Source organism: Chaetodon trifascialis, chromosome 7 (assembly GCF_039877785.1).
Source record: "Chaetodon trifascialis isolate fChaTrf1 chromosome 7, fChaTrf1.hap1, whole genome shotgun sequence".
Taxonomy (NCBI): domain Eukaryota; kingdom Metazoa; phylum Chordata; class Actinopteri; order Chaetodontiformes; family Chaetodontidae; genus Chaetodon; species Chaetodon trifascialis.
Window position 1 is genome coordinate 10851067 of NC_092062.1, and position 26897 is coordinate 10877963.

Genomic DNA, 26897 nt, shown 5'->3' on the forward strand with positions numbered 1-26897 from the left:
GATGGACAGCACTGCAGTTTCATGCCAATGTTTTGTACACTTTCTATGGTCACATTGCAATGATTTACCTTGTCGCTGGTTCAGTATAAGATTCGAAAACTCTTCAGGCTCATCTTAAAAAAAAGTATAGAGAGAACACAATTCCCTTTTCTCCTCTCAACAAAACAATGCCACTCTTGTGTTTAAGAGTCAGTTTATAGAGTCTGATACATCACTTCATGTGGTTAAAGTGTACATGCAGGTGATGAAACACTCTGTCCATTCCAGACTTTTGCTTTTGCTTAATAGAGCATGTGTATTTCCCATAAAATCCTTGTTTAGTAGTTTAATTATATGTAAGAAGAAGAAAATGAAAAGGCTTGTGAAGGAATGAAAGAGTTTGAGAGCAACTGTGATACAGGAGAGGCAGAGGACTGAGTTATGAGAAGGTCAAAAGCAGAGGAAAGCGGGGGTGGGGTGGGACATTACAAAGATTGTGTCCGTCTGGCTAATGGTTCTTTATGGCTCCCTCATGTCCTCAGATGGGCAGGATGACTGGCAGAGAGTGTGACCACTGGTAACTGTACATCACCTCTGTGTGCCCCCTTCGGCTGACGTCCCACTCAGTGTGACTGCCTGCCACGGTGAAGCAAACCACTAAAACACCATAAAACCAACAGACTAAACAGCCATTCATCATTACTACGCACACGAGCCACGTCACACGCAGCAGTCTTAACTGTCCCACTCGGTGACTCAATGTGCACATTAAAACTTCATCAAGTATTACCGATACAAAAAAGTCTGACCACTCAAACCTCAACCGCCATTTGTAATGTCCAGAAATAAGGCAATCATGGGTGAAAATGGTTTTGTTGGTCACTTTTATTGAACTGGTGATGACTTGAACCAAGTGCAAAGCAGTACTGTGCTCCTTGAGGGACAAGTGTGGAAAAAAGAAACAATGAGTGGGATGGATCCATCTTCACTGTGTCGCTAAAATCCTGATTCCTGACCAGCCCAGTTTGGCGTCTGGAAGAAAAGTGTGAAGAAAATGGAAAATTAGACCATTGGAAGATCTCTGAGTCCGATCAAAACAAAATTTTTGCTGTTGTTTGTGGGAATTGTGAAAAAGTAACATACATGTGCAAGCAGTTAAGTGCTGACGTTTTCCCTGTTGGAGTGTGTAATGTGTGTGTTCTGTTGGTAAGCGCTGGGTGGCTGTGAGGGTTGACAGGGACCCTCAGCAGCCACTCCAGATGGTAAGCAGTAAATGCTCTCTATACGTAAGTGATTTGTAGCCTTGAGGACAGCAGGATGTAATGGTGCTCTGCGAGTTGTTTGCAGCCTCTTTTGTCAAATTACAAAAACTCCTTAATGAGAGAGAGGGGGTTTGTGTTTTTACAGGACAGGGTTACTGCTGCACTCCACTGCAGATATTCAAACAATAGGGAGGAGGGTAATTGAGCACATCAAAAGATAGCCACTCAGTAGACACACAGTTAAAAAGTGAACATTTAACATGTCTGTTTTAACTCTGTGGCCTTGGTGCTGTCAGGCATTGGGCGAGGGAACCAGCCCATCAATCTACTTTGACACATGTGCATGTCCTCAAGGAGTGGGGAGTTGTGTGAAGCAACAGCTCACAGCTCCAGCTCACTATGTGTGTGATTATGACATTCTGTGTAGTTGTAGTACTTGAACAGACTACATACCACTAAAAACACACACGGTCAACATCAAAAACACACTTAAATGGGATGACTGGACCCTGAGCCAGACATCTGCAGCAGGTCCTAAGTGCAGGGAAGTCCAGGCTTTGAGTAATGTTCGCCAAAAGCCAGTGTGAGGGTCCACCTTATTTACGTTGCTGAGCTGAGTCACAGTGCTCAGGCATCATTTTATGGTTGTTTGGAATCTACCTTGTCATTAGGCCTTTGAAGAGCAATGGAGGGATGAAAGCGTTAGCTCTGTTAAACTTGCTCTTACTGGCTTATTTCGTGTAAAGAGAGCTTTTGTTGATGGTTGTTCATCAACATTCTTTAGCCTTGTTGTTCAGGGCTGATCATTTGAGACGCTTTGAACTGCCCTGAGTTCATGTTGACCTTCTAGCAATCTGATCGGTTGAGGGAGGGATGGCTGCCTTCAGCGACGTGCTGGGAGTGGTGGTTTGTGTGCATTTCGTATGTACAGTATGTGTGTCACTCACCTCGGTTTTGGTGCTCTGGGCCTGCTTTTTCTCAATGTTCATGGCCAACATTTGGCTGCGGAAGGAGAGACTCTTGGTCTTCTCAATCACCTGCTGGTAAGGTGATATGGCATTGTTCCCCATAACCACATGGCCCTAGAAATACAGATACAGATGGACTGCAGATTCACAAAAGAACCAATAAGCCAATCACACATGGCCTTGCAGACACCCCATCCTACAAACACCAAGCAACGGCTGCTCAGGTCCCATTCACATCTACTGTAGACACATAGAGATAATTCTATGTTATTCTGAAGGACTGGGCTGTGATTTGCTGATTACAGAGAACTGTTCTGATGTGTATGCCAAAACATGCAGGTTCAACATGGAGCCTCACAAAGGAGACCTTACAAGGGTGAGATATTATGGGTACAATGTCCTTGCAGTGTATCCTTCAATTACAAAATCAGGCCATAAATAATGCCTCTTTATCCCTCTCAAGTCACACAGGAGGAACATCTAAAAGGGTTACATGACTGTCACTACCGCCCAATTTGCAGAGGGCTGTTTATAAAAGCTTTGATTAATTAGTTAAGTACTGAGCCAACTGACTGAGGAAGAAGATTGAAGGTCTCACCAGTTTGGAGTCAATCTTTGCATCCAGCCTGGCGTTGCGGATGAGGTTGACGATCCATCTCTCAGCTTCCTCAGGCGACATGTTCAGTTTGTCTGCCAACATGCTGTTGAAGAAACAGAGACATGGTGCTCTAACCTGGGCATAAGGCATTGGAAAGTGAAGAACATGCATCTCAGTGCTGGGTAGACTGTCGTGAAAATGAAGAGAATACCCAAGAATGGCAATGATGCTGAGCACTCAGTCTGTAGCACTCCTGCCATATGTGACGACCCCTATAATTAATGAAGCCCCCTTTTAGTGCTAATTTGCAAATTACCCAAAGACGAGCATTTTAGCATTGTCACTATAAGCATTTAATCATGCAGAAATCAGCATTGAGCTCGAATTACAAGGGAAGTGTGTATTTTTTTAAAAACTAAAACAAACTAAATCTGAAATGACTGCTGTTGGTATTACTTGAGTACCACTGTCTTTACCAAAGCATGTGGCTAACCCGCACAGGGCTTTTTTAAAATCACGCTCTGCACTTGGTTGGCTCCTCTGTAAGATTAGTCATTTGCAGGCACTGACACTTCATAACTTTGTAACACTACACTACATTATGATGGATGTTGCACATTGAGTGCCAAATCAGTATTTTCATTTGAGAGAATTAATAAATGGCTAACATATTGTGTTAGGGCAAAAGGTGCACAACAAGAAACACATCCCAAAAACATTTCTAATGGCCCTCTACTAATGGGAGCTTGATTTACAGACTTGTACGAATAACTCAATTAGAAGAGCTGGGACGACCTCATGTTGTGAGCCTCTGTGGTTACTTATCCTTTCATTTTTTCTGTACCTCTATCCAAAACACACACTCTCTCCACCTGGCTGCTAAGGCTTGTCATGACACACAGGTCCAAACAGTGACTGTCGCTCAAAATGAAAGCCAGGTTGGAGGCCTGCCTGCTCTTTGATACAGCTAGACATGGATGTGTCACAGTGGAGGGAGGGGAGGTATGAGGGTGGCTGGCATTCTTTGATCCAAAGCTTTCCTCAGTGCAGCTGGCTTCCCTTGTGGCTTTCAAAATAACTCGACCCCCCTTGATACCCCCATGCAGACCCCCCTTTCCCCCACATTTCCTGCCCCATTCCTTCTGTCTGACCCCCACCACCCTCCACGCCTACCACATTTCATATAAGGGCCCCAATAAATATCCTCAACCCTCCGTGCAATGCCCACAATTACTAGAGCGACCCTACCTCTCATCTCAAAAGTAAGGCACCAACCCCTCCCACCCCTTAAAACCTTACCAACACACATACTGTATCAAATACTGTAAGTACAGATTTGTCATTGTGAATAGCCTGTGTGTTTGTACAAAATAATGAGGGTCATAAGGCCTATATAAAAGCAATTTACTCCACTAATTATCACTTCCTGCTCCATTAATCACATTTTGAGAGACGTCTTCAGTTAGTAAGCAACAATCTGCCCTAACCACACCACTTCTCACACCGTGACTGTGCAAACAAAGATCCCACCAACACCACTATTACTGATTTCAACTGTCGCTCTCAGAGTCTGACTTATTTAAGACATTCTTTTGGTGGAAAGTAATCCGTTTTGGGATTTGTGATAATGTCTGTCGTACCTCAAGGCTCAAAAAGAAAAAGAAAAAGAGACTACCACTTTGTGACCCATGAATGTTGGTCAAATGGTGGCAAAACCACATAAAGAAGGGAAGTGGAATGATGTCAGTGTCTGGATGGGCATTAAAAGCATAAACAACAAATAAAAGCATTACCTCAGCATAATGAGCAAAGTAGTGTTTGGTCTCCAAGTGACAGTGCACATCTCTCAACACTTTCACCACAGTGAAGTGATGGAGGAGGTGGATAACGAGACAGAAAAGCACCAGTTGTGAGCTGATTCATGTGTATCTCAGCAGCCCAGAGGAGGGGAAAGGGAATACAGAGAGACTGATCAACCCATCACTCACCCCAACAAACTACTAACACAGCTTTGCTGGACAGCTGATTACACTTCAGGTCATCAAAAGCTGGAGAAAAATGATGCTTGACAACGAAATTGCTCCTATGGATCATTATTGGGAACCTAAAAAGTTTGGAAAAGTGTCAGCTGTCTAATGACTCAACTCCAGGTCATGATGGATAACACATGTCAGCAATCGCAGACTGACACTATTAACATCAACGATTGTAGTTTGCAGGTCTACATGTTGCTAATGTAGAGCAAATGGCACAATGACGAATAGTTGTAGCTCATATTGATAACAATATAATATCTAATATAATCAAAAACTACTGCATAAAAAACAACTATAGATTGAATTAACGCCTGTCTGACAGTTAAATACTGGCTACTGTAAGCTTCACAAAGCATATACAGTATATATAACATATAGTAGCACGGCAAAAGTAATACATGAGTGCTTGTCTTCTCATGTCCATCTCAGTATCTTGCTCTTGCTCAAGAACAATACTCAACGCGTCCCTCAATTACATTGACTGATATTCAGAATCACCCTTCACTTATTTACTCTACAATCAAGTAATCTAAGGCAAATTTGAAAGAAATTTGTTATTGGTTCTCATTTTACCTGTGTGATTAAGTGATTGCTGCGCAGGGGTACTGGGTGTTTTGTTTGGCAATTCAGTAAAGTGGGGGCACATGTCAGTCAAGTCCAGGTCAGATATGATGATCAAAACAAACACGATCTGGTTTCCTCACCAGGGAGTTAAGCCAACCCCTAACCCTCTAAATGTAATCTATGCAGCATAACACAGGAACACAGAGTGCCCCAAAAGGCCCAGGGTGTTGGCCTGTACCAGCCAAACTCCTCTAATCTAATTTATAAAAGAAAGTCTGGCAATGTTTTCCCTCCAAGGAAGGACATTTGTATATCAGAGGAGGCTTACTTTATCTCATTGTCTCTCAGAGGTGTACAGCAGCGACCACTTCTTGGTGAAAATAAGAAAAAAGAGGAAGTCAAAAAGAAGGGGGGGGGGGGAGATGTGACAGGATTTACACAACCTACACTATTGACATCCTTTGGCCCTAAAGCCAAGCAGACAGCCTCCACGACTGGTTTTATTTTACACAATCATGATCCTGTTCCTTGGGGGAGAAGGGATCACTTTCATTTCGACCCCTTACTCGCTCTGGCTCCTGAGCTTTCGACTTGAGGCTAGGAGACTCCTTTGGGTCTCAATACCAACCTCACACTTGAAGAGAGGGGTCAGGCAATGGGGTCTAACTCTGCTAGAGGAGAGGAGAGGATGGGAGGGATCCTTCTCAAAAGTAGCCCCCTTCTTAACATGGCTGGTCTAAAATGAATGCATTGTTAAACACTAACATATGATAGCATTTGGGAGACTCCAAGCCATTTGGAGCAACTTCGCTTTCGGCTTGGGGTAAAATTGATTTTTCGGGGAAACCGAAATGATCGTGTGGTCTTTTTAATGACTCAATTGTGAGGTGGAAAGATCTTCAGTGTTACATCCAAATACACAAGATACTCCTTCCAACTACCAGTGAGCTGTTGTGTGTTGTGTACAAATACATTCTCATGATGAGGGGAAAAGAACTGCCCAAATGATCATGTGTCTAGTGCACTTACTCAAAATGTCAAGGGACAAGTGTGCATTTGAGGTCAAAGCAGGGTCTCGCCACTGAAAGTCATGGGAGGACTAAGGAAATAAACCCTGTAAATCAAACAAGGAAAACAAAGCTAAATTGGAAACACACACCCGGGACACTGAAAAGTCTAGACAAAAGGATGTGTGTGTATGCAATTACGAGTGCAGGCTGAATCACATTTTCACTGCCTACAGTGCATTTTACATAAGCATTTATTGCGTAAAATAACTCAATTACGCCAACTTCTGGTCTACTTTTGTGTCCCAAGCTGTGGGCAGAAGTCGAGCTTAATATCTGTGAAACCATCATGGCCAACAGCTGTAAAAATGTCCTCATTAAAAGCAGCCATCAAATTCATTTGAGTCCACGCTTGGGTGCAGAGGGCTTCTGGGTAGAGGACTAATGACTTGGAATTTGGGTGTCTTTCAGAAATAGACATGTTCTGTCCATCGTCATAACACCACCAAAAATAAACACGGAAATCCCTGAAACTGGCCCTGATTTGTGTTCCTGCTTTAGAGACCTCAACAAACAGGGCCCAAGACACAGAAAAAAGGTGAAAAGTAGAAAAATCACCGTTCAACTTCCTCTTTCAGTGTTACCACTAACCTTTGTGGTCTTTAACAAGTAAATGGATCCAATAGCAGTAAGTCTGCCAAAAAAGAACCAGGACTCCTAATCAATTCCAGACAATCTGCAACTGGAGATTTCGACAGGGCCTGATCATGTTCCACGGTTCAACCTTGACTACAGACCTCCACGGCTCTATATAACAGTCAATGCAATCATTTTCGTGTCAACAGAAGTAATTCATTCCCTCTTTCCACTGGGCATCATGTGTTCGTCAACCATATTTGAAATGCAGACCTTCCTTCAAATCTACAGCATTCGTGATATGCCTGAGGGGCAGTGTGCTATGAATAAAGCTTTCTGAAAGCAGTGGGAAATTTGTACTATAAATTATTGAGGAACAGAATAAACAAAAGAGCTTATGTGTTATCGAATATCAAAGATTAGATACAGCAACAAGCACATATTCACCATTACAAAGATGAGGATTAATGACTGAGAAGGGTCTCTATCTTTGTCACTCTCTAAAAATGATATAAAGAGGCAGCCAAATCCCATAATCTCTCTTAATTGCAGACAATTACTATAATCTTTTATTTTCTCTCCACTAATGCTCACTATAATTAGCATGAACTAAATTTATTGGTTTTTAGGGAGGCATCCAAGGTCAATTTTATTTTAATGCAACTAAACTGAATTTTGAACTATGAGTCAATAGAGTCCTACAAAACCCTCTGACCTCCATTCTCCCAATACATACATACATACATACATACATACATACATACATACATACATACATACATACATACATACATAAAAGATTTCTGCATGTTACAGCAGCTGGGAACATCCCAAGCCATCTAAACCCTGACATCAGAGAGAAAACTGTCCATGAATTAGCCTTGGACAGGTGGCCTTAAAGGTTTAGTGAGTCTACCAATCAGTGGAGACCTGGATGCAGTTGAACCTCACAATACTGAATCCTCAAGATGTGTGGAGTCAGCATGGCTGAGTGTGTGGAAGGGGCAATAAACACTTATCTGTGCAGAAAATTCCACTAATGATTAAGCCCAGGTTTGTACTTCCTGTTCAGTGACTGCTTACAAAGTCTAGTGACAGCAAACAGGATTTCCTGTTGGTCTTAAAAGATGTCTGTCTGAATTCTGCTGTGCAACATGGTCATGATTAGTAGTGTCCCCAATGTGACATCAAACTTGCAAATGGTAGTTTCACTCAGTTTGGACTGGAGTGACTAACCTGATGCTGATGCACTGGTGAATTCTGCAGAAGGTCTCAAAGATGAAGAGGCGGGCGTTCTCAATGAAGTCCTCCAGACAAGCAACCAGGAAGAAGTCATTAACAAGAACCTAAGACACAGAAAACATGTTACATTACAGGAGTGTAAATATGATACAGAGTTATTTGTCTGTATTTCAAAGTTTTTCTTAGAGGAGTTTAAGGCGAAAGAGTTAAATATGCACAAAAGCCAGAGCTTTTCTTAGACTCATTAGGACAATCATGCTGGGTCCTTCAGACTCAACAGCAATGGGGAGGGAGGCTTGAGTGTAGCATTACAAGTTTCAATCTGTCTGCTTCTAGGAATTCATGTCTTATTCCATTAAGGGGAAAGAAATCTATTCACTGAAACCAAATTCTTCCATTTTTGATATATAGTCAGAGTAAACAGGGAGGAGAGGATCATAGTGGCTACATTTACATTACCAAAAGGTTTTTTTTGGCAAAGGTTTTAGAGGATGAAAGTTCCCAGTATAAGGTATAAGTAATCCCAGGCCCTGCAAGGTGCTTCAAATCAACCACAAATCTTCAAATTCTACCAACACCACATGAGGCAATACAGCATGCACAGAGCCAACCACAGAGATGACCACATTGTCTGTAACTTATCACCAGTCATCTGGTCTAGTGGTTCAGTGTCAACTCTAGTGTGCAGGATGGCCAAATTTCACGGCTACAGTCATCCAACAACTGTAGCATCGCCAGTCCAAATAAACTTGCAGATGAGAGCAAGTCTTTTCAGCCGTCCACATACAGTATCACTGTGTCTTGTTACAGTAAGAAATACAGCCTTGCTTGTACTCTTTGACACGACTGCATATGGCCGATTCATCTACTGTAAATGTTCATGACCCACAGGTACCAGCGTGTGAAATGCTCCCCTTTCTCAGAGTGTGCTGCATTCCAACTCTCCACTGAGTGTTATTTCACATCACAGACCTCCATCTTCAAAAGTTCTCCCAAGAATGACCAGTTCTTTGTTTGCTTAAGCTTAGAAAGCTGCTATCTGCCCAGAGTTCTGCCTGAATAAATCCCAACTACATCAGGCAACGCACATTTCAGCTATGACAACGCTTATCTAAGGCTGATAAACTTTGAACAGTTAAGTGCCCTAATTACTGTCATCTGGGATTCAAACCACAAAGCTTAAACAAATTGTGAAAGGGGCTTGAAGAGCCCTTTTATGCTCAATCTGAGGGCCTGACTATAGGTAGGCCTATATTTTCATTCTTTGACATGCAGGCATCTAACATCTGACAGTGATTCCAGATTTGGGTGGGGTGGGAAAGAAAAAAAAAAAACTGTATAGCCTGAACAGGACAATTTAAACCAACCCCCCCCCCCCCCCCCCATTTGAGAGCACTTGGCTCAAACTATTATACAGGGTACAGTGAACCAAAGACAGGAGAGCTGAAAACAATACCCATATCTTGCTATTACAACAATCAGCAAATAGACGGGTGCCACTTCTCAATGGCTCAAAATTGATGCATTACAAATGCTCATCAAGACAAGAGCCCACCCCAATGGAGTATCTGTTTACCTCCATTACGGCACAGTCTGTGAAACATCCCTTTACCTCTGAAATAATGTGCTTTTTAAAGGCTTGCATGTGAATTTCTGCAGTGGAAAAAAACTGCATTACGGACTTCAAACAAGACCATTTTGGGAAAATGTTTGCAGACCATCACAGGTAATGCATTAAAGGTGCCGTTAAAAATTTTTGGTACCACCTACCTTGCTAGACCTGCTTTTGAACTGAGCGAGGTCAATAGAGGGCTTTTGTACCTACTGGAGATGCTCTGATAAGACTGACAAGTAGTGTTCAGAGCACCTGGAATAACTTGGGCTGTGACCTGAGAAGTAGTTGGGATTGAGCATCTATTTCAACCACAGCAGAGTCTCTGTAAACAGAACCCCATGAAGCGAGGTCAAAACCAACCCAGAGACTTCCTAAAAAAGTGAGTGCAAGTGTTTAACAAGGTCGATGATTGAGGGCGTGTCAGGTCTTAGCTGAAATAGGATACAGCTCTGATATTGTTGATAGTACATGTCATCATTTGGAGATGGCCCCTGGAGGCATTGGCACAGGAAAAATCTAATTTTCTCCTGGAATATGCTTTTTATGGCCATGCACAGATGTTTTTGAGGAGTTAATTAAGTAAAAACAAATCTGCTCAAGTGAGTTTGGTGAAAACTTCCTCATTCGGTAAAAAGTCACTTAGGAAGCTGAATATTCTTTGTATTAGCTTATAAATAGATTAAAATGAAACAGAACCGTCAGTAAACTGCTGACATGATTTATAAACATTTACTCCTGGGAAAGAGCCATTTGATCAGGCCAGATGTTTTTCATTTTGAAAGTTTATCGTTGAGAGGCAAAAGATGAAAAAGGAGCCAAATAACCCAAAGTTTTGCCTTTTATTCCTCTGTAGGTCCAAATTATCGAGTCATCTGGGAAAACCAAATTACAGTGTGTAGGTAAAGAATGAACTAAGATCAAGTTACATAAAATACATAACACAACACCAGTTAGGACACCTGCTTTCTCTCTCTAAATATGATTACTTGCACTGAATGTGTCCCAAGAATCTCACCAGCCCCTTATAAAAGGTCTACTGGGCTTATGCCTACAATTTATCATTATATTGTACGGGCATTCCTGTTATTTTGTCTACCCATTGTATACAACTGAATGAAAAAAACAAACAAACAAACAAACAAACAAGCAAAGAAAACCTGAGGAATTCCTAAAAGCTAACCAAAAAAAAGTATTGTTGTACCAGCACAACAGCCAACAATCTGAAATGACGAGGGCTTTTATGGGATACTACTCATATTCTATTGTCACATCAACGACTACAATCCCATTTCAAACATTACAAACCAAAATTGAAATAAATGCTCTTAATGACGTTGCTATGACGGATCTCCCCGTTAAAACGAGTGTCAGCACGCCTCTGAGGGGACTTTTGCTTATAAAGATTTTACTGTTAACTACGAGCCTAATGGGTCAATTACAGGCCACAGTAAAACCTGACAGAAACCTGAGTCATGAAATGTCTGAGAGGATCTCTATATTTGATAGTATGATACAAGGCACAGACTGTCACTGTTTTGTCTGCACTGGACCCACGCAGAGGTCCAGCAAAAGAAACACTGAAGGTCAGATGATGTCTACTACGATACCAAAGTTTAGCAACAAAAGGTTGAAATGAATGTTGGTAAGGATGTTGCAGTGGTTACTCACGGATTCACACTCCCTCAGTTTCTTCTGAGCGCTGTCAAAGTCAAAGTTCACATACAGGCACTCCACAAACTCTGTGATTGGATCTTTGTAGGTGTAAGATTCCTGCAAAAAAAATTGAAATACATTTTTAATGCCTAAATGCATCCATATGTTTTCTGTACCAAAGCTGCTACTACTTAAGTTTGAGTCAATGTTAAGATACAGAATAAAGCAGACATATACTTCAGACCTTGGTATCATGAAGTCATTAATATATACAGAATATATTCCGAAGAAAAACAGAAACCCTAGTTTGGTTAATGACTATTGCCATAAAGTGGAAATAATCACCTGCTGCACAATACCTCAATAAACATGACAACTTAGAAGGACTTAAGTGAAAACATATTCTGAAGAGTTCCACATCATGCTCAGACACCCAGCCTGACCCAAGGCTACAGAGCAGAGAGCACTGAGCACATGTTTTAGTGATTGCTAACAAGCCATCAAGATAGTGCTACGATATCTTGAAATAGCTACTTGTCACTGGTGGAGAAGCCATCGGTACACTACAGTCTGTAAATTTACTACCATTAATCACAAGTACTGGGTTAACAGCTTTTCCAGCTTGGACCCAAACCCCTATAAATTCCCTGGGCTTTAGAGGAAGTGTGAGCAATGCTATTGGGTTACATGGTCAGTTACTCATCCTTCAAAGCCTCTATGGTCTACAGGCAATGGCCTGATAACTCTGTGCTCTTTGTAAACACAACAGAGAAATAATGAATTCTGGTACCTGCTGTATGACCTTCACCAAATCCTTCAGAACCTGCCGACGCTTGCGGACATCCTTGTTTGTGATGACTGCTGTGGTTAGGTAACGCAAGATGTGCGGGCACATGGTCTGGATAGCATTGAGATATCTGGAATGAAGGAGGATAAAGGTAATCACTTATCAGAACAATCAAACATGTGATCTTTACGAGGACACATAATATAACATTTTGGCTGCCTATTGGGCTTCTGGCATTTAAGATAGAGAAAAAGCCTTTGGTGCTAAAGCAGATAAACATCCTAACAGGACCCTCACTTCTGGACATGGGTCCCAGCTTTAAGCCGTCTCTTTCATTTGTGGCCTATGAGTGGGCAGGGGGAAAAAGGAAACCCTGGCAAGATATAGATCAGTGAGCAGGGACCTGCCCAGTAGCTGAAACCCAATCCATCAGGGACTGATGTTTCAACCACAGGTCAACTGGCTAAGGGCTGAACACAAGAGACAGGACGCTGTTACAGGCTGATCCTAATCCCACAATAACTCTGGAGACGGTATTCTGTTAAAAAAAAAAAAAAAATAACTTGTAAGGTGTACACACACACTGGCACAGAACACTTTCCTTGTCAAGATGGCGATCAATCAACACCAACTAAAAAAAATTCTTGTTGGTTTTTAAATATCTGTCTTTGAATCTCACCCTCCACTCAACCTCCAATTGACCAAATTAAACCTGAAAAGAGGAAGTGGAGCGGGAGACCTGTGGCAGTAGTGATATTGAGTCTAAAAACAGCAGTGGGTTGCTTGAAAAAGCCACCAGTAGCCTGCTTTTAGGGTAGCTCTCCCTTTGTTGTTGCCTGACTCCCGTGGAAGACCGCAAAGCTCCGTGCTGTGTTCCTGATTAACTTACACCTACTCACTCTCTGGGGGGGGGGCTCCAATAGCAAGCAATCTTGCATGAGTCACTATTCTATAGCTGGGGGGCATTCACCCTACCCCACTTGAGGGACTTCATCTTTTTCTCTTTTTTCTCTTGAGTTTTGAGGTAACAAGCATCACTGCACTGGTTTGCTGAAGATGCTACTGAGGCAAGCAGCCAAGAAATCAGTGTTACTTCGAATTTCCTCTTTTCAAGGGGGTGGGTGTGTGGGAGAACACAGCAGAGGGACAGGGTAACAAGGTCCCATTTCACTGCTTGTCTGGACAAGAAAATTATGTTGAGCAATCAAACAAGTGATCCAGACAATCAAGTGACTCGGGATATATTACTGCAGTCGTATTTGCCCAGTTTGCACCTGTAACATACTGGTTCCTGAGCACTGTTTCCCCTGAAGACAGTGCAGTCTGTCAATAGTACACAGGGCTTTGGACCAATATCTGCTGACTGCAGGGGTAAGGGAGGTCATATGTGGAGCTGAAGGCCAGCCACTGGTCACCAACTTCAGCCAAAGGAAGTACTGGTCAAGAGATGGGAAACAAGAGCCAAGCCTCAGTGGGGAAAACATGAGGTTTCTGCACTGTGAAACTGCAAAGCACACAAAACTACCTCAGTTTGTCCACACAGATGGTTGGGTGAGCTTTTCATTGGTAATTATTGGGCAGGCCTCCTTAATCATCCACAATAAAATTAAAAACTGAGTAAAATTCAGGGAACCAGACATTTGAGTGTACTGTGTTGTGGTCGCCTGTCATACTGTCTGTGGAGCCCAATCATCTGTACAATTATACAAGCCTGCAATCAGAACTAGGGGAGGGAGCAAAGACATCAAAATAGGTGGTGTGCAAATTTTAACACAGAGTATAAAGTTTCCGATCTGCGATACACATGGCCTCGTTCTCGACTTGGAGAGTAAACAGACCACACGAAAACACACACTTCTGAAACCACTTTAAAAATACCAGCAGGGTTCATGAAGAAGCCCACCACCCAAAAACGTGCTATTAACGCAAATGGCTTTCTCTAAATGAAGTTAATGCTCTAAAATAACTGGCCTTTTCTCCAAATCCTCTTAGAATCAAGAATTACCTTGGAGCTACGATACCATTTTCAGCACAATATACTTTAATATGAACACCTTGTACAAAATAAACATCAAATTTAAAATTCAACCGTGTTTCCCCTGTAAGCATTCAACAGCGGTGCAGCACTGCTACTAAATGATTAGGGCTGCTGCTATATAAAAATCTCCCCAAACACAATAAACTTGGCACTTCATTAAGCAGCCAGAGTCTGGGACGAGCAAGGACCATCACATATAAATAACTACTATAACTATAAACACCCCTAAACATCACCATCATTTAGCAGTGCGTTATTGGTCACTGGTCATTTGAAAGCACAGCTGGCAGCAATGAAGGCTATGCTACCTACCTAATACATTCAAGTTCATAATTCTAAGTGTCAAAATTTTCCAACACATTAATTAAATGTCTAACAGAAATTCAAATAAATCTCAACTTCTCAATTCAATTAGAAATATTCCAAATTTTTGACCAATGTAGACAGACCTACATAGCACACATTTTTCCAAAATCTGATCACTGTAAATCTTTGTACACTTACTTACTAAGGCAGGTATTGTGTCTCCTGTATGTGAAATGTGAAAATGCTTAGCAGGGGTTATTTGATTTCATTCTTGTAGGTTGCTTAATCAAGTACTGTATTTGATGTATTCCATTATTAGACAGAATCACAGGTACAACAGGTGAGACCACAAAGAGAGGAAAGAGTCCAACTAGAGGTACAGGAGAGAGAAGGGGAGAGACGCAGGACCAACCACAGGACATAGGCTGTCTGGATGAGTCTTGAAGTGTTCTATTAAACGTAATTCAACATCTACAACTGTGTACAAATATGTGTCTAAAGCCCTTCTTGTTTCAGCAGACACGCTAAATAGTTTCTGGTGGCGCAAAATAAAACTCACACAGTTCAGCACTGCTGCTGGGAAAAATCCTACAGGAAACACTAACTGCACACATACTGAACACAACACATCAGAAACATATACACAAACTGTCACAATATAGCAATGCAACTGGAGCAAAACATCTGTCAGCAACAATCATGATCAAAATATACAAAGCGTGGGTCTGAGTTGCTATACAGTCTGTCAGAGGTACGATGTGGCAACTTCTGGTAAAATTTACCAAACATTTTTTTCACCGCACACATAATCACACAAAATTCATAATGCATGTAAACAAAAAAAGAGAAGAAAGAAAAGAAAGGCTTTTTTCTACAAAAAAAAACGGCTGCCATGTTTTTTGCTTCAAAGCGGCGATTTTCACTGAAAGGATATGAGTTTGCAGCTCTGCATTTCTCTGCACCTTAACAGGCCAACAGACCCAAAGTTCTACCAAGCTGCAGAACTTTGTCTTCGTGTTGTCCTTGTTTTGTGGAAATGGATCTTATCTTTACAACTACTTCCTGGTATACTCATAAAAGTTTTGCAATTTCCTGGGTGTAAAAACAGGGAGTTAAAACATGAACTAAATTATATAAGATTAGATTACAAATGTTACTTACTGTGGCTGATACAGAAAGAGCTCAATGATATTGTCTCTGCCCTTGGGGTGGTTGAAGAAGACAAAGAGAGACCAGTGAATGAGCCATGTCCTCTGCTGGAGAGACTGGAGAGGGGAGGTGACAGACTGGACAGGACAGAGATGGAAATACAGGCAGGGGGAGAAAGGACAAAGTGTAAAACAAGCACATAGGAGAGAAAGAAAATGTCAAATTAAAAATATGTTTTACCACAGTCACAGAAAAGCTGTCCTATTCTCCATTAAGGCACAACAAAGACAGTTCAAGTGTTATAGCTCCCTACATGACCATCAATCAAATACAGACAAACACTTCATACTCAAATCTAAGTTCTTAAGTAGTTAGATGAGCGCATGTGGGAAGGAATAAAATGTCACAGCAGAGCTGTACTGAAAGCAAAATGTCAATATGAGAGTCTATGTAAGGGAATCTAAATGAGGTATCAAATTCTGAGAAGTGGGGCATTTACGTTGTTATCGATAGTCTCTCTCAGGCGGGTGAGGTCCTCCATGGCTGCCTCCCAGTTCTGCATCAGGATCTCAGAGGCCAGCTTGCCCCACAGTGAGTTCAGGGCATTCCTGTCTGTAGATGGCACCTTGGGAACAAACATGGGGCACTGTTAAAACCTAAAGTACACAACACTCCAATATACCAAACAACAGTTTTTCCACATTACTTGACAAACCAAATTTTGATTAACAGTCTCCTTATACGGGCTGACAGACTGTTCAGTAACATCTGCATCTGTACACGTAAGACTAGACTTGCCACTGCTTGCTTGGCTTCAGTGGCACTGCTGCACAGTACAGTCACTTTTCTTGTTTATTCTGGATGAATGGATTAAATTATGTCATCCTGAGGGGAGGGAGCTTGACAGGGAAAGAGAAATTGATCATGAAAAACAGCTCTGCTTTTAATACATTTTCTGCACTTCTAGATACGACCATAGCATTGCAGTTCACCATACAGTTTGATACTTTGAGATTAGTACATTAAGTAAAGGCATATTTGGAGCATGTGTGTCACTTTGCTGTCTGAATTTGTTTGCTAAAAATATAACATTTTGGCTGCAGCAGAGTTTACTTGATTGGGTAGGCTGGAGATCATTCCCAATTAGATCAATCTAATGGCATATCAGCATGAGGCAAAAGAATGGTCGAAACAGTTGCAGAGGGGGTTAACCAGTTATCCTGGTTTTTATTCACTCATGTGAGAGACAGGATCACAATGGTGAAATCTATCTTTGACATTGCCATAACATGCCACAGTCAGATCAGTCTTTATTTATATAATCAACAACAACAACAACAACAAAAATCTGAACCAAAGATTTGGGTCCTCCAACATGCCACACCTGAAAAAGCCAAAATTGTGTCATTAATTCAATTAAGTGAAAAATGAGCTCAGCGCCAATGTGAAAGAATAACAATCAACATGATGGTTGGGTGGGACAGACACACCTTACAGAGAATATTTTAGGATCTACTGTAGACTGAAGTGTGACACTGTTGCTGCACAATGCTGGTTGATGAAATAATGATACAGCACAAGCTTTGATTAAAAAAAACTACATCATCCCAGCTCAAGGGCACGTTCAGTTGCTTTATTTAATCGATACAACACAATCACCCAAATGTATGAGCACAGACAGACAGACAGCAGACCAGAAGAACAAGCTTGAGTATGAGTAAATTAAATCATCCTAGTTTGTGTCAAGTTCCTTAGAAAATCTCATTCAGAAAGTATTAAAAGGCAGGATCCTCAGGACGCGTCTGCCACTGATGGCCAGATGTAAAACATTTGCCGCTTTGTTAACATCTTTTACAAACTTTCCTCCACTTCAGTCATGAAAATGGTAATTGCAAAAATCTCCATGCATTGCCTTCAGTAACTCTGGACAACTCTGTCGTTATCACAATGTAATTAGGCTGAAATATGAACTGATGCTAACAAGACACATCTTTTTGAGGAAAATCACTCTCAAAAATGTTGCAGGCTACTGTTTCTGATTTCCAGAACAGACTAAAACAAACAAAAAAGAATCAGCTAATGAAACACAGCTTGAGAATGCCTCTGAACCTCAGCAAGGCAATCACTCAGTAGTGGACACTAGACTACACCCTAGGGCTCATGGGAAACTCTGCGCCACAGTAGCTCACGATAACACCAAACACCAGACACAGTGACATGAGTCAAGCAGGAAGTCAGGGTGGGTGTCTGCTGGGCGGCCAGAGAAACCTAGATCCTAACCACACACCCCCGTACACCGTCGGACAGCCGCTGGAGCTGTGAGACACGACAGATGGACAAGTAGAGGAAACACTAAAAAAAGAACAGATTTCCGCTTGAACCCCGCAAATTGGTAAGTTTATTCAGAAATAAACTTTCTCACTTGGCAAAGACCAGTTACACACTGATAACATGTCAACAAGCTACTACAATGTGAGGCAATGCCAGGTGAGGGGAAAATATTTGGAAAATCTCTTGTGGTGTTCCCCAAAAGGAGAATACAGTAAGATGGTGTGTGTGTGTGTGTGTGTGTGTGTGTGTGTGTGTGTGTGTGTGTGTGTGTGTGTGTGTGTGTGTGTGTGTGTGTGTGTGTGTGTGTCCATCAACCCGGTCAGAACAGCAGAATTTCTTTGATCACAGAGTACTACACAGGTTTTGTTTTTTTTGTTTGTTTTTTTTCGGTGCAAAAGTCACAAGAAAGATAAGTATTGTAACAGCGAGAAAAAAAATGGCTACCCTGCCAGTATAAAGGTCAGCATTTCATCTGTTGAAGTGTTTTGTTTTGTTTGTTATTTTTTTTCCTTCTCTTGGAAGTCCCAGCCTGCTACGTTTGGCTGACCTCCAGGTCATTATGGCAGCTTTCTACACACACACACACACAGTCTGGCTTTCACTAGTGGCCACGCTAGAAAAGTTTCAATACCTGGGTTTTTCCAGCAGTTACCTTAAGTTTCCATTGGTTTGTGAAATGGGCACATTTTCGCTGACTGACCAGCAACAATAAATTTACTGTGCTGGGGATCCGTCGGGATACTCAATCTTTATTCTTAACATTCAATCCCAGCATTAAGTGATGATATGAATAAGTTGCTCTTTTCGGGCTAGGCCACACTGTAACCAGACCTGAGGCATGGATTTTGCAAGGCTGGCTTCCTTCTTTTAATTGACTGGGTTTCCCACGTTAAATGACTTTATGGAGCCTCACCTCTCCCATACAGGGGAGGGACGGACAGAAGAGGGGCCTGTGAGGATGGGAGGTCCACAAAACACCATAAAGAGGGGAGGGGGAGACGGGTATACACATTCCCACTAATGAAATCCATTTCTACCTTTTCCCTCTCTAAAAGCTTCTTGCATTGTCAAGAGTAAGCAACAGATATCAAGTTACAGAGCCTGATCTGGCTGGAACTTAAAATGAGGGGTCTAACAATTTGAGGGGTAAAAAGAAAAAAAAAATGTGCTGGACTTCGAACAACATACCTCAATTAAAGCAATTTTGGTTTATTTAGACTGAGTTGCAAAGCCATAAACAACTGTTGTTGGAACAGTGGGACATATCCGTTGCTTTTGAAGACTTTTCTTAATGCATTTTTTTGGTATTGAGTGGAAGTGGAAATCTTGGATGAATTACCCGTCATCTTGTCTCGGATGCAACTCTTCCTTCTACAGATTTGAGCAGATCAGTGAAAAACCCATCAAATGAAGTACCCAACTGCTTTGGGTTAAGAGCCTTGTTTGTAGCAAAGTGGGTTCATCATCGCTTGAGTCAATGCCAAGATTTTGAGGAGGGGACACTGCATGCATAGTGCATGACTAGCCAGAGTCACTGCCATCCAAAAGACAAGAGGCAACGCAATGTAGTATCAAATGCCAATTAGACTAGGAACAAAAGATGGTCTTAATGTTTTTCACTCTAATGAATAGACAAAATGTTGATCTTATTCTTGCCCATTCTTTTAGGGCTGGGTTTGGCATGAGTCCTTGCTTTACCGCAAAGTTAAATGCTGAACCAAAGACAAACAAAAGCAAGAGGACAACTGAGTGACACTTGGAAACCACTGGCTATGCAGACTGGCTCTTCTGGTCATTATAGGACATTCAGCTGAGTTGAACTTCCTCACACTTGATGCAAGATAACATCAAAAGGAATCAAAACCGAGCTAAATTTCCACATGGAGCAACAACGTAAGTCAACAGGGGGGTAGCTACAAGCTTGAAGATTCCCTGCATGTGACCTTGAAGGCAGCTTCAGAGTAGGTAACAAGTGCATAGCTAAGGATGAAATCGCCTTGGATGCAGGTCTCATACACTGGACAGCTTCACAGAAAAGAACTCCAAATGTATGCAAATTTTAATCGAATTTCACAAAAATTGGCAAAAGAATGCGTTTCCATCTACTTCCATTATACAATTATTTGGAACTGGTCTATCAAGAATAAGCAGTAGGTGGCACCAATTCTCCAATCACAAAACCATTGTAACATATAGCCTTTTTGAAAGCGATACAAAATGCACATAGAAATACAGTTAGCGTGTGAAACGTCCAGGTATTTGATCTCCCTCCCCAGTTCCTATTCCCATGGATAGGAAAGAAAATGTGAATAACCTTTCCGTTTGAAAAAATGCGCATTGCTAAATAACAGGCACCACAAATCCTCCGCTTCATGGCTTATTGTTGGTGTCATTTGTGCTTTTGTGTTTCCTTCAACTCAATCCATCAACATCCACAGTGACTTGTCATTGGATAGTATATAAGCTTGAGAAGTGTTGCGGAGCTGGCAGTCACTGACTGAATCATCATTATGGCATGTCACCTGCAGGGGCACACACAGCTTCAAAGGCGACTGGGAAAAGAGCCACAGGATCTAGTCAACAATAGATCATCACCTGCTGAAAACTTCTAGCGTGAAGGCCCTTTAAATTTAACCAGTATGTTGTTTCTTCACATATCCACTCCTCCGGAAATTTCCACCTCCCTCAGAAAACCGATCACTGAAAGGATACCTGTACTAGTCTAGCTTTTCTTTTGATATCAAAGACTAGCCTCAAACTGAAGGTAGAGCTTAACAAAATTAACCATTCAAGGATCACTCGTTAAAGAATCTCAATAAAAAGACATCTCTACAAAGACGAGGTGTCAGCTTTCACAAGGCTAAAACAAAACTCTATAGCAACATAACTTTGCTTTTGGCCAAGGCCACTGACAGACTTTCAAGTCTTCTGAGAGCCAGTAGTCCTTGTAGTCAACCTGTACCTAGGCCACTCACTATTTTTCACTCATTTCTGAGCGCAAAGGGAGAGAGGCCACAAATACCAGAACCCAGGCAACAAGTTGATAAGTGAAATAGGGGGTGCGCAAGTGCACCAACAAGAATACTGACAATACTCGATGTCAGTAAAACATTTGTTGGCATTTTTTAAAAACATTAAATCTTGAAAATGATTTCATGAAACTCTTTGTGTTGCAGAAATTTGTCTTTTTCCTACAGCCCACCATTTTTAGAGATTTCCAGGGAGTAAGAGCAGCCTAATGAAGACAGCCATTGATAAGATCACAATAAGTACACCTGCCATCATACATGCACAGCCTCGTGATGCTAAATAAGAGATGCCCTCCATAACTTCAGCACACTATAACCTCAGAAGTCGTGACGAGGGACTATCTGGCCACAGCACTCAAATCAATAAGCTGTCTACCGAGGCCTGCCCCGTGAGAAGACTACAGACAGATTATGCAGTCCGCCACTGATCACTTGGCCCAGTAAAAGATCCTACTCAAGTCTTAGAGCAGCAGTCTCCTCTTAATACAAAAGACGTGCAGGGAATTGAATAGGCAATGACGTAAGCGTTTCACATTCAATTACTTCTAAGTGTTCTTTTCCTCTCCTATGCAAGCATCGGCCTTTTGAGGAATTAAACCAATCTGGCAAACATAATGTGATGTTCAATTTTAATATGTCAGAGAAATGCCTCCAGCCAGTATATAAATGAGGATAGTAAAATACTACAGACCTCTGTTAAGTGAGGTAAGGTGTACAGTTATCAGCGAGCATCACTATTAATGTTAACTGGTGTTGAATGTCAATGACAAGAGTTGAAAACTTACCAAGACACGGAAGAAGTAGAGATATTCTGCAGCACCGGAGTAGTTTCCACACTCATACTGGAACTTGGCATATCTGTACAGCGTGTCTAAGTACTCCTGACGAAACTTCAAGAGAAAAACGAGAGTACCAATATCAGCAACAGAGAAAATGTGAATCATTGACAGACCAAGTCAAACAATACTTGCAATCAAATAGCGTGCTTGCTCCGTAATTTTATGCAGCTGCGTTGCCTAAGGAAATGCCAGTGTGATATCTCCTGGCATTTCAGGGTTAAGGTCTAATCATAAGAAAAATTTTACGTTACTTTTACATCAGGGCTACACCAAATACATTTTAGATCATCGTAACTAAATAGAAAGTTCTAATTTTAATTTCAGATTTATTTGTAACAGTAACATACTTTTACCCGCTGTGGTGGCATACCACTGCTAAATGAATATAGAGTAAACACTGGTATATCATATCAGTGGTATTTTGCCATGAATGGCAAGAGAATATTTAACTTTTGTAATGAATCTGCCAAGAAGTGGTCATGTGAACTAAATTAGAGACACATATGCATATATATAGGGCTATTATTTCAAGCCTACTCGTCTTCCTATATATAACTGTCCTTCCTGCTGTCCAGTGTGCACTGACGTCAGGCCATTCACTGAGGTTCGGTATAACTGTGAAACACAGAGAGTGCTCTGGCCCGCCAAAGCCTTTCCCACAGCATGCTGAGGGGCCCTGAGCCTGGTCTGTGTGGAGGTGCACTGAGGACAGTGTGCAGGTCAGCGGGATACCGGAGTGGGAGGGGACCGATGGAGGGGAGGGTAAGAAGCCAAACATCACGGTAAATATAGAACCTCCGGCATTTTTGCGGCTCTATCCACGAGTCCCGAGCTACTCCGTTTATTCTTAACAATTCACCACAGAATGTAAATGTCCACAGAATTTGTGCAAGCCATACAAACCCCGAAAATGAGTTAAGGGTTTTGGGAAGTAATTCTGCATTTCCCTGCTCAGCCTGCCCCTCCCACTTCCCCCTAAAACAACCATGGGTTCACACAAGAGCCATGAGAAATGCATTGAAGAAGTGAGATGTCAGCAGATCAGGCCAACTTACGTTATGCTTTTCAGCCAAATAGTCAAAGAGCATTCGTCCATCTCTGAAAAAAATAAACAAAAAAAAGACAGTTCTTGTAGTTAGAGGTCATTTGACTTAAGTTGCTGTTTGGCTGAAATCCTGGCATTTGGAGTCCCATTCAGGTATATTTTTCCACTTCTGTTCTACATCAAGAGCTGTGCATAAATGAAGACCATTTCACTTTTAAAACAGGGTGATGGGCTGTTTATTACATCTGGTTTGGCTACTACAGATCTATGCTAGCCATGTCTAACAAATTATGTCTGGTGAGGAAAGTGCCTCTGAGTCTCTATGGCTTTGTCAAAATAGAGGAATGCACTGGCTCCTCTAAAATGTTGTATCCCAGCTGCATTTTACAACTTTGCCTAACATCTTGGTATTTATGTGGACACCACATTGAAACTATGCATGTTTCTTGGGTACAGTATGTTCAGTTCCATGTGAACGAATTTGTGTGCATTTGCTGGCACATGTGTGATGTGTGTTAAGTGAATCTCATTTAGGCTCTGGCAGGATTCCTCACTGCTTCAGAACAGGTCTTCTCTGCTGATGCTCTACATATTGAGTTCCCTGTAGTGTGGAACGTTAGCATGCTGTGCATTATGGGAACAGTCGCTGGCCATGCAACCCATGTCAGTAGAAAAAATGCTTCTTTTTTTGTTACTTTTTAAAACAGGATGTATGCCTCTGCATGGACATAAAATGGGAAACAGAATACTATCTGAATAACGTCTGTTTCAGCAGTAATACAAAATATCTTATATTTTGCTTTGCACGTGTTATGAGGTTTAGATAAGAATCGGCTGCTGAGATGTCCAACAAGTGGCAACCCTTCATGTAAAAGTCTGCACAGCATTTCTGCCGCCTTCTGCACTGGCCTGTTGCCTGAAAAACCCCAACGTTTTTTCATTGCTTGTACAGACAAATGAGAAAATAAGTCATAGGTCACCCTAATGGTGATCATAATCCACAGTGTCTAATAATGATAGAATTTTCAGATATATGCTACCAACATTATTTACGATGATAGCCAGGTTTCAGTAGTTATCTAAATAAAGCCTAATAGGGCATACAGGCCTATTAGCCAATTGTTCAATAAAAGTAGTAGGACCAGTAAGTTGTATTACCCTGTAAAATGCTTTGTGGATCTGCGTATATTAACCCAAACATACAGGGCAATGGGGTTCAAATATTAAGACATTCCTCATTTCCAGCATTGAATGATCCTCTAATCCAAAAATAATGTTAAAAACAAGCAAACGCATCAAGAATTATTCAGGCTATAATAGCGGCATAAAACTGTTGCATGTCCTTTGGCTTCAGAGCAAGTTTTTCATTGACCCCAGATGAGTTTCCTATTGTTTCACAAATCCAATGGTATGAAGAAAATAGTATAACTTAAGACAGACATATGATTCTTCATCCAAAAGGAAGATTTCCTCCTTACTCCATACTGACAGCAAACTAACAATGACATAGACATGTGCTAAGACAATGATGCTATTATCAGGCTTCAAAACTCATAACAGTTCCTACAAATCTGTGCCTTAAATAAACAAATGTCTATAGCCCAACATAAAAAATGGAATAAAACAGTACGAATTGGACATAGATGAAAATGGAAAATGCCTTTGATTAACTGTACACACTCTCGCCAAGACACAAAGGAAAGTATAAAAGACTGACTATGACCAAACTATTTTAATCACTGCAGACAACAAAACAGTCTTAATAAAGTTAACCACGGCATCTTTTGTCTCTTTTTACTTTTGTCTTTACTGACTTTGCCCCTGAAAAGGCTTAATACATTTTTCATTTAAAATGCAGCTCCATGGACTCCACAAAATCCCTTTGCAATGCTGCTGTGCGGTCTACTGTTTCAAATAACATGTTTTACTAATCCTACGATCATGGCAAGTAAGACAAGCAATACATTTTACAACCTCAATGAGGAGAATGATGTTTTGCTTAAAATCTGTTTTTAGGATGATAATAATAATACTCGATTAAAAATGACTTTACCTGGTGGACTGCATCTGCCTAGTTGTCTCTGGATCCTCAAACATCTTCACAATGGGTTCTGTCTCTGACTGCAGCTGCTTCAGCTGGGCCACAACCTCAGTCCTCTTCTCCCTTAGAGCTGACACAGGAAGTATAAAGACAGTCATTAGCTACATGTCCATATGTAAACCAATACATACATGATCTACACTTAAAACAAAGTTTACTGCTACATCAATTCTGGATGGAGTAAGTGGTGTAGCATAGTTACCCTTCATGATGTCTATCAAGCAATTGTCATACTTGCTTTTGTGTGTGCTACTGGTGGAGAAATGGAGATGAGGAGCGTGTATACACCAAGTGTCAACACTTACTATGGGGAATTTCCTTTTCAGGAAAAAGGCTTCTGTGCACGTCCATGGCGAAGTCCACCATGTTTGTGTCACTGAGGAGGTCCAGTTTTCCATTAAGCAGTTCCTGCTCATTGTAAATCTAGGGAACAGGACCAATAATAGAAAGCACAGGTGAGGGGATGTTTTGTATAATATCGACTAACCAAAAGGTTCTGACATAGTCACAAAGACTGACACTATGTTTCCAATGTATTAGTTGTGACAAGGTTCAAAGTACTTACTGTAAATAAATTAAGCCCATTTTGCCTTTCATACCCACACAACCCCCAAGCCCATGCCGATGTGTATTGCCTCATAATTAAATCATAATGTATCCACAATATTTGTACTGATCAAGCTACAATAGCATGCTGAATTTTGATCGTCACTGTAACAACGTTCAGCTTCACTTGGGCCAAAAACGACAGCCATCGCTAGTTAACCAACGTTACGCGTAACAACTGGAGACGGCTAGAAAGTTACTGAGGCTCACTTTAGCTTTAAGTTAACTTCCGTAGCTAATGCTACGTTACTTTCAGCGAACCCGCTGGGTGTCTGCTAATGCTTGTGTTACGTGTTGTGAACATTTTTAATAATTATTATCCTGCTGATAACCTTTGTGGTTATTGTTGCAAATGGACCACTCCTGTTAGCTTCCAAGGGTTAGCATAACCTGAGAGACCAATTCTGACTGTTTTATTGACCATTATATCCCGACTGGGCGGTAAACATGGCTACCCTGCCGAATGGGAGGACCGCCCAACAACTGTATAGAATTTACTTCTCAGAGTGAGCAAAACGCGCACTCCTCTAACCGCCTGAATGGGAAACAGCGCGCAGCTCACTTAACTACAGTAAAGCTATAATCACAATTAAAAGCACGACTTCCGATACTTTGTCTTAAAATGTAAATCTAGTGAAATCTTAGGGTGTCATAAAATGCTGTGTAATTGTTAATATCGCAATTTTAAATACTATTAGAATGCATCTTTACTACACATATTAGATCACTTTCTACGGTCCTACTCTCACAAACTGTTTTCCGTTTTTGTCAAAAGCAATGTGATTTTTCGCTTTTATTTTGAATGCAGGAACCTATATTTCCGGATCCACTCCTGTTAAAAGTGGCTACTTTACACGGCAACAGAAAACGTGGCCAGCTCCCTGCTTTACACGGCTTTTACAACTGTTCAAAAGCTATAAATAGTTTCTTGAAATTACGAAAAAAATGTACCGAAGTGTCTATGTGTTAATATAGTCCGTACCTCTTTGACAGAAAGGAACTCCAGAAGAGGAAAAACTAGATGACGGTCTAAAAAGTGGGCAATTTTGGTGGTGAGGTCGTATTCCGCCATCTTTGCTCCGGGGAAAGGGAAGTGGAAGCACATT

The 26897-nt window shown here is 41.4% G+C and overlaps 1 protein-coding gene across 1 annotated transcript; it reads right to left on the reverse strand.

Moving 5' to 3' along the window:
* Nucleotides 1–846: 846 nt before the first annotated feature.
* Nucleotides 847–26875, reverse strand: eif3ea (eukaryotic translation initiation factor 3, subunit E, a). Its single transcript, XM_070965769.1, has 13 exons — nucleotides 26774–26875; nucleotides 25491–25608; nucleotides 25138–25255; nucleotides 23095–23137; nucleotides 21986–22090; nucleotides 16340–16465; nucleotides 15853–15977; nucleotides 12351–12477; nucleotides 11576–11677; nucleotides 8287–8396; nucleotides 2808–2910; nucleotides 2189–2323; nucleotides 847–1011 (listed from the first exon to the last, which is right to left on the reverse strand). The coding sequence occupies exons 1-13, from the start codon at nucleotides 26861–26863 to the stop codon at nucleotides 976–978; spliced, it is 1338 nt and encodes a 445-aa protein (XP_070821870.1). The 5' UTR covers nucleotides 26864–26875; the 3' UTR covers nucleotides 847–975.
* Nucleotides 26876–26897: the final 22 nt, after the last annotated feature.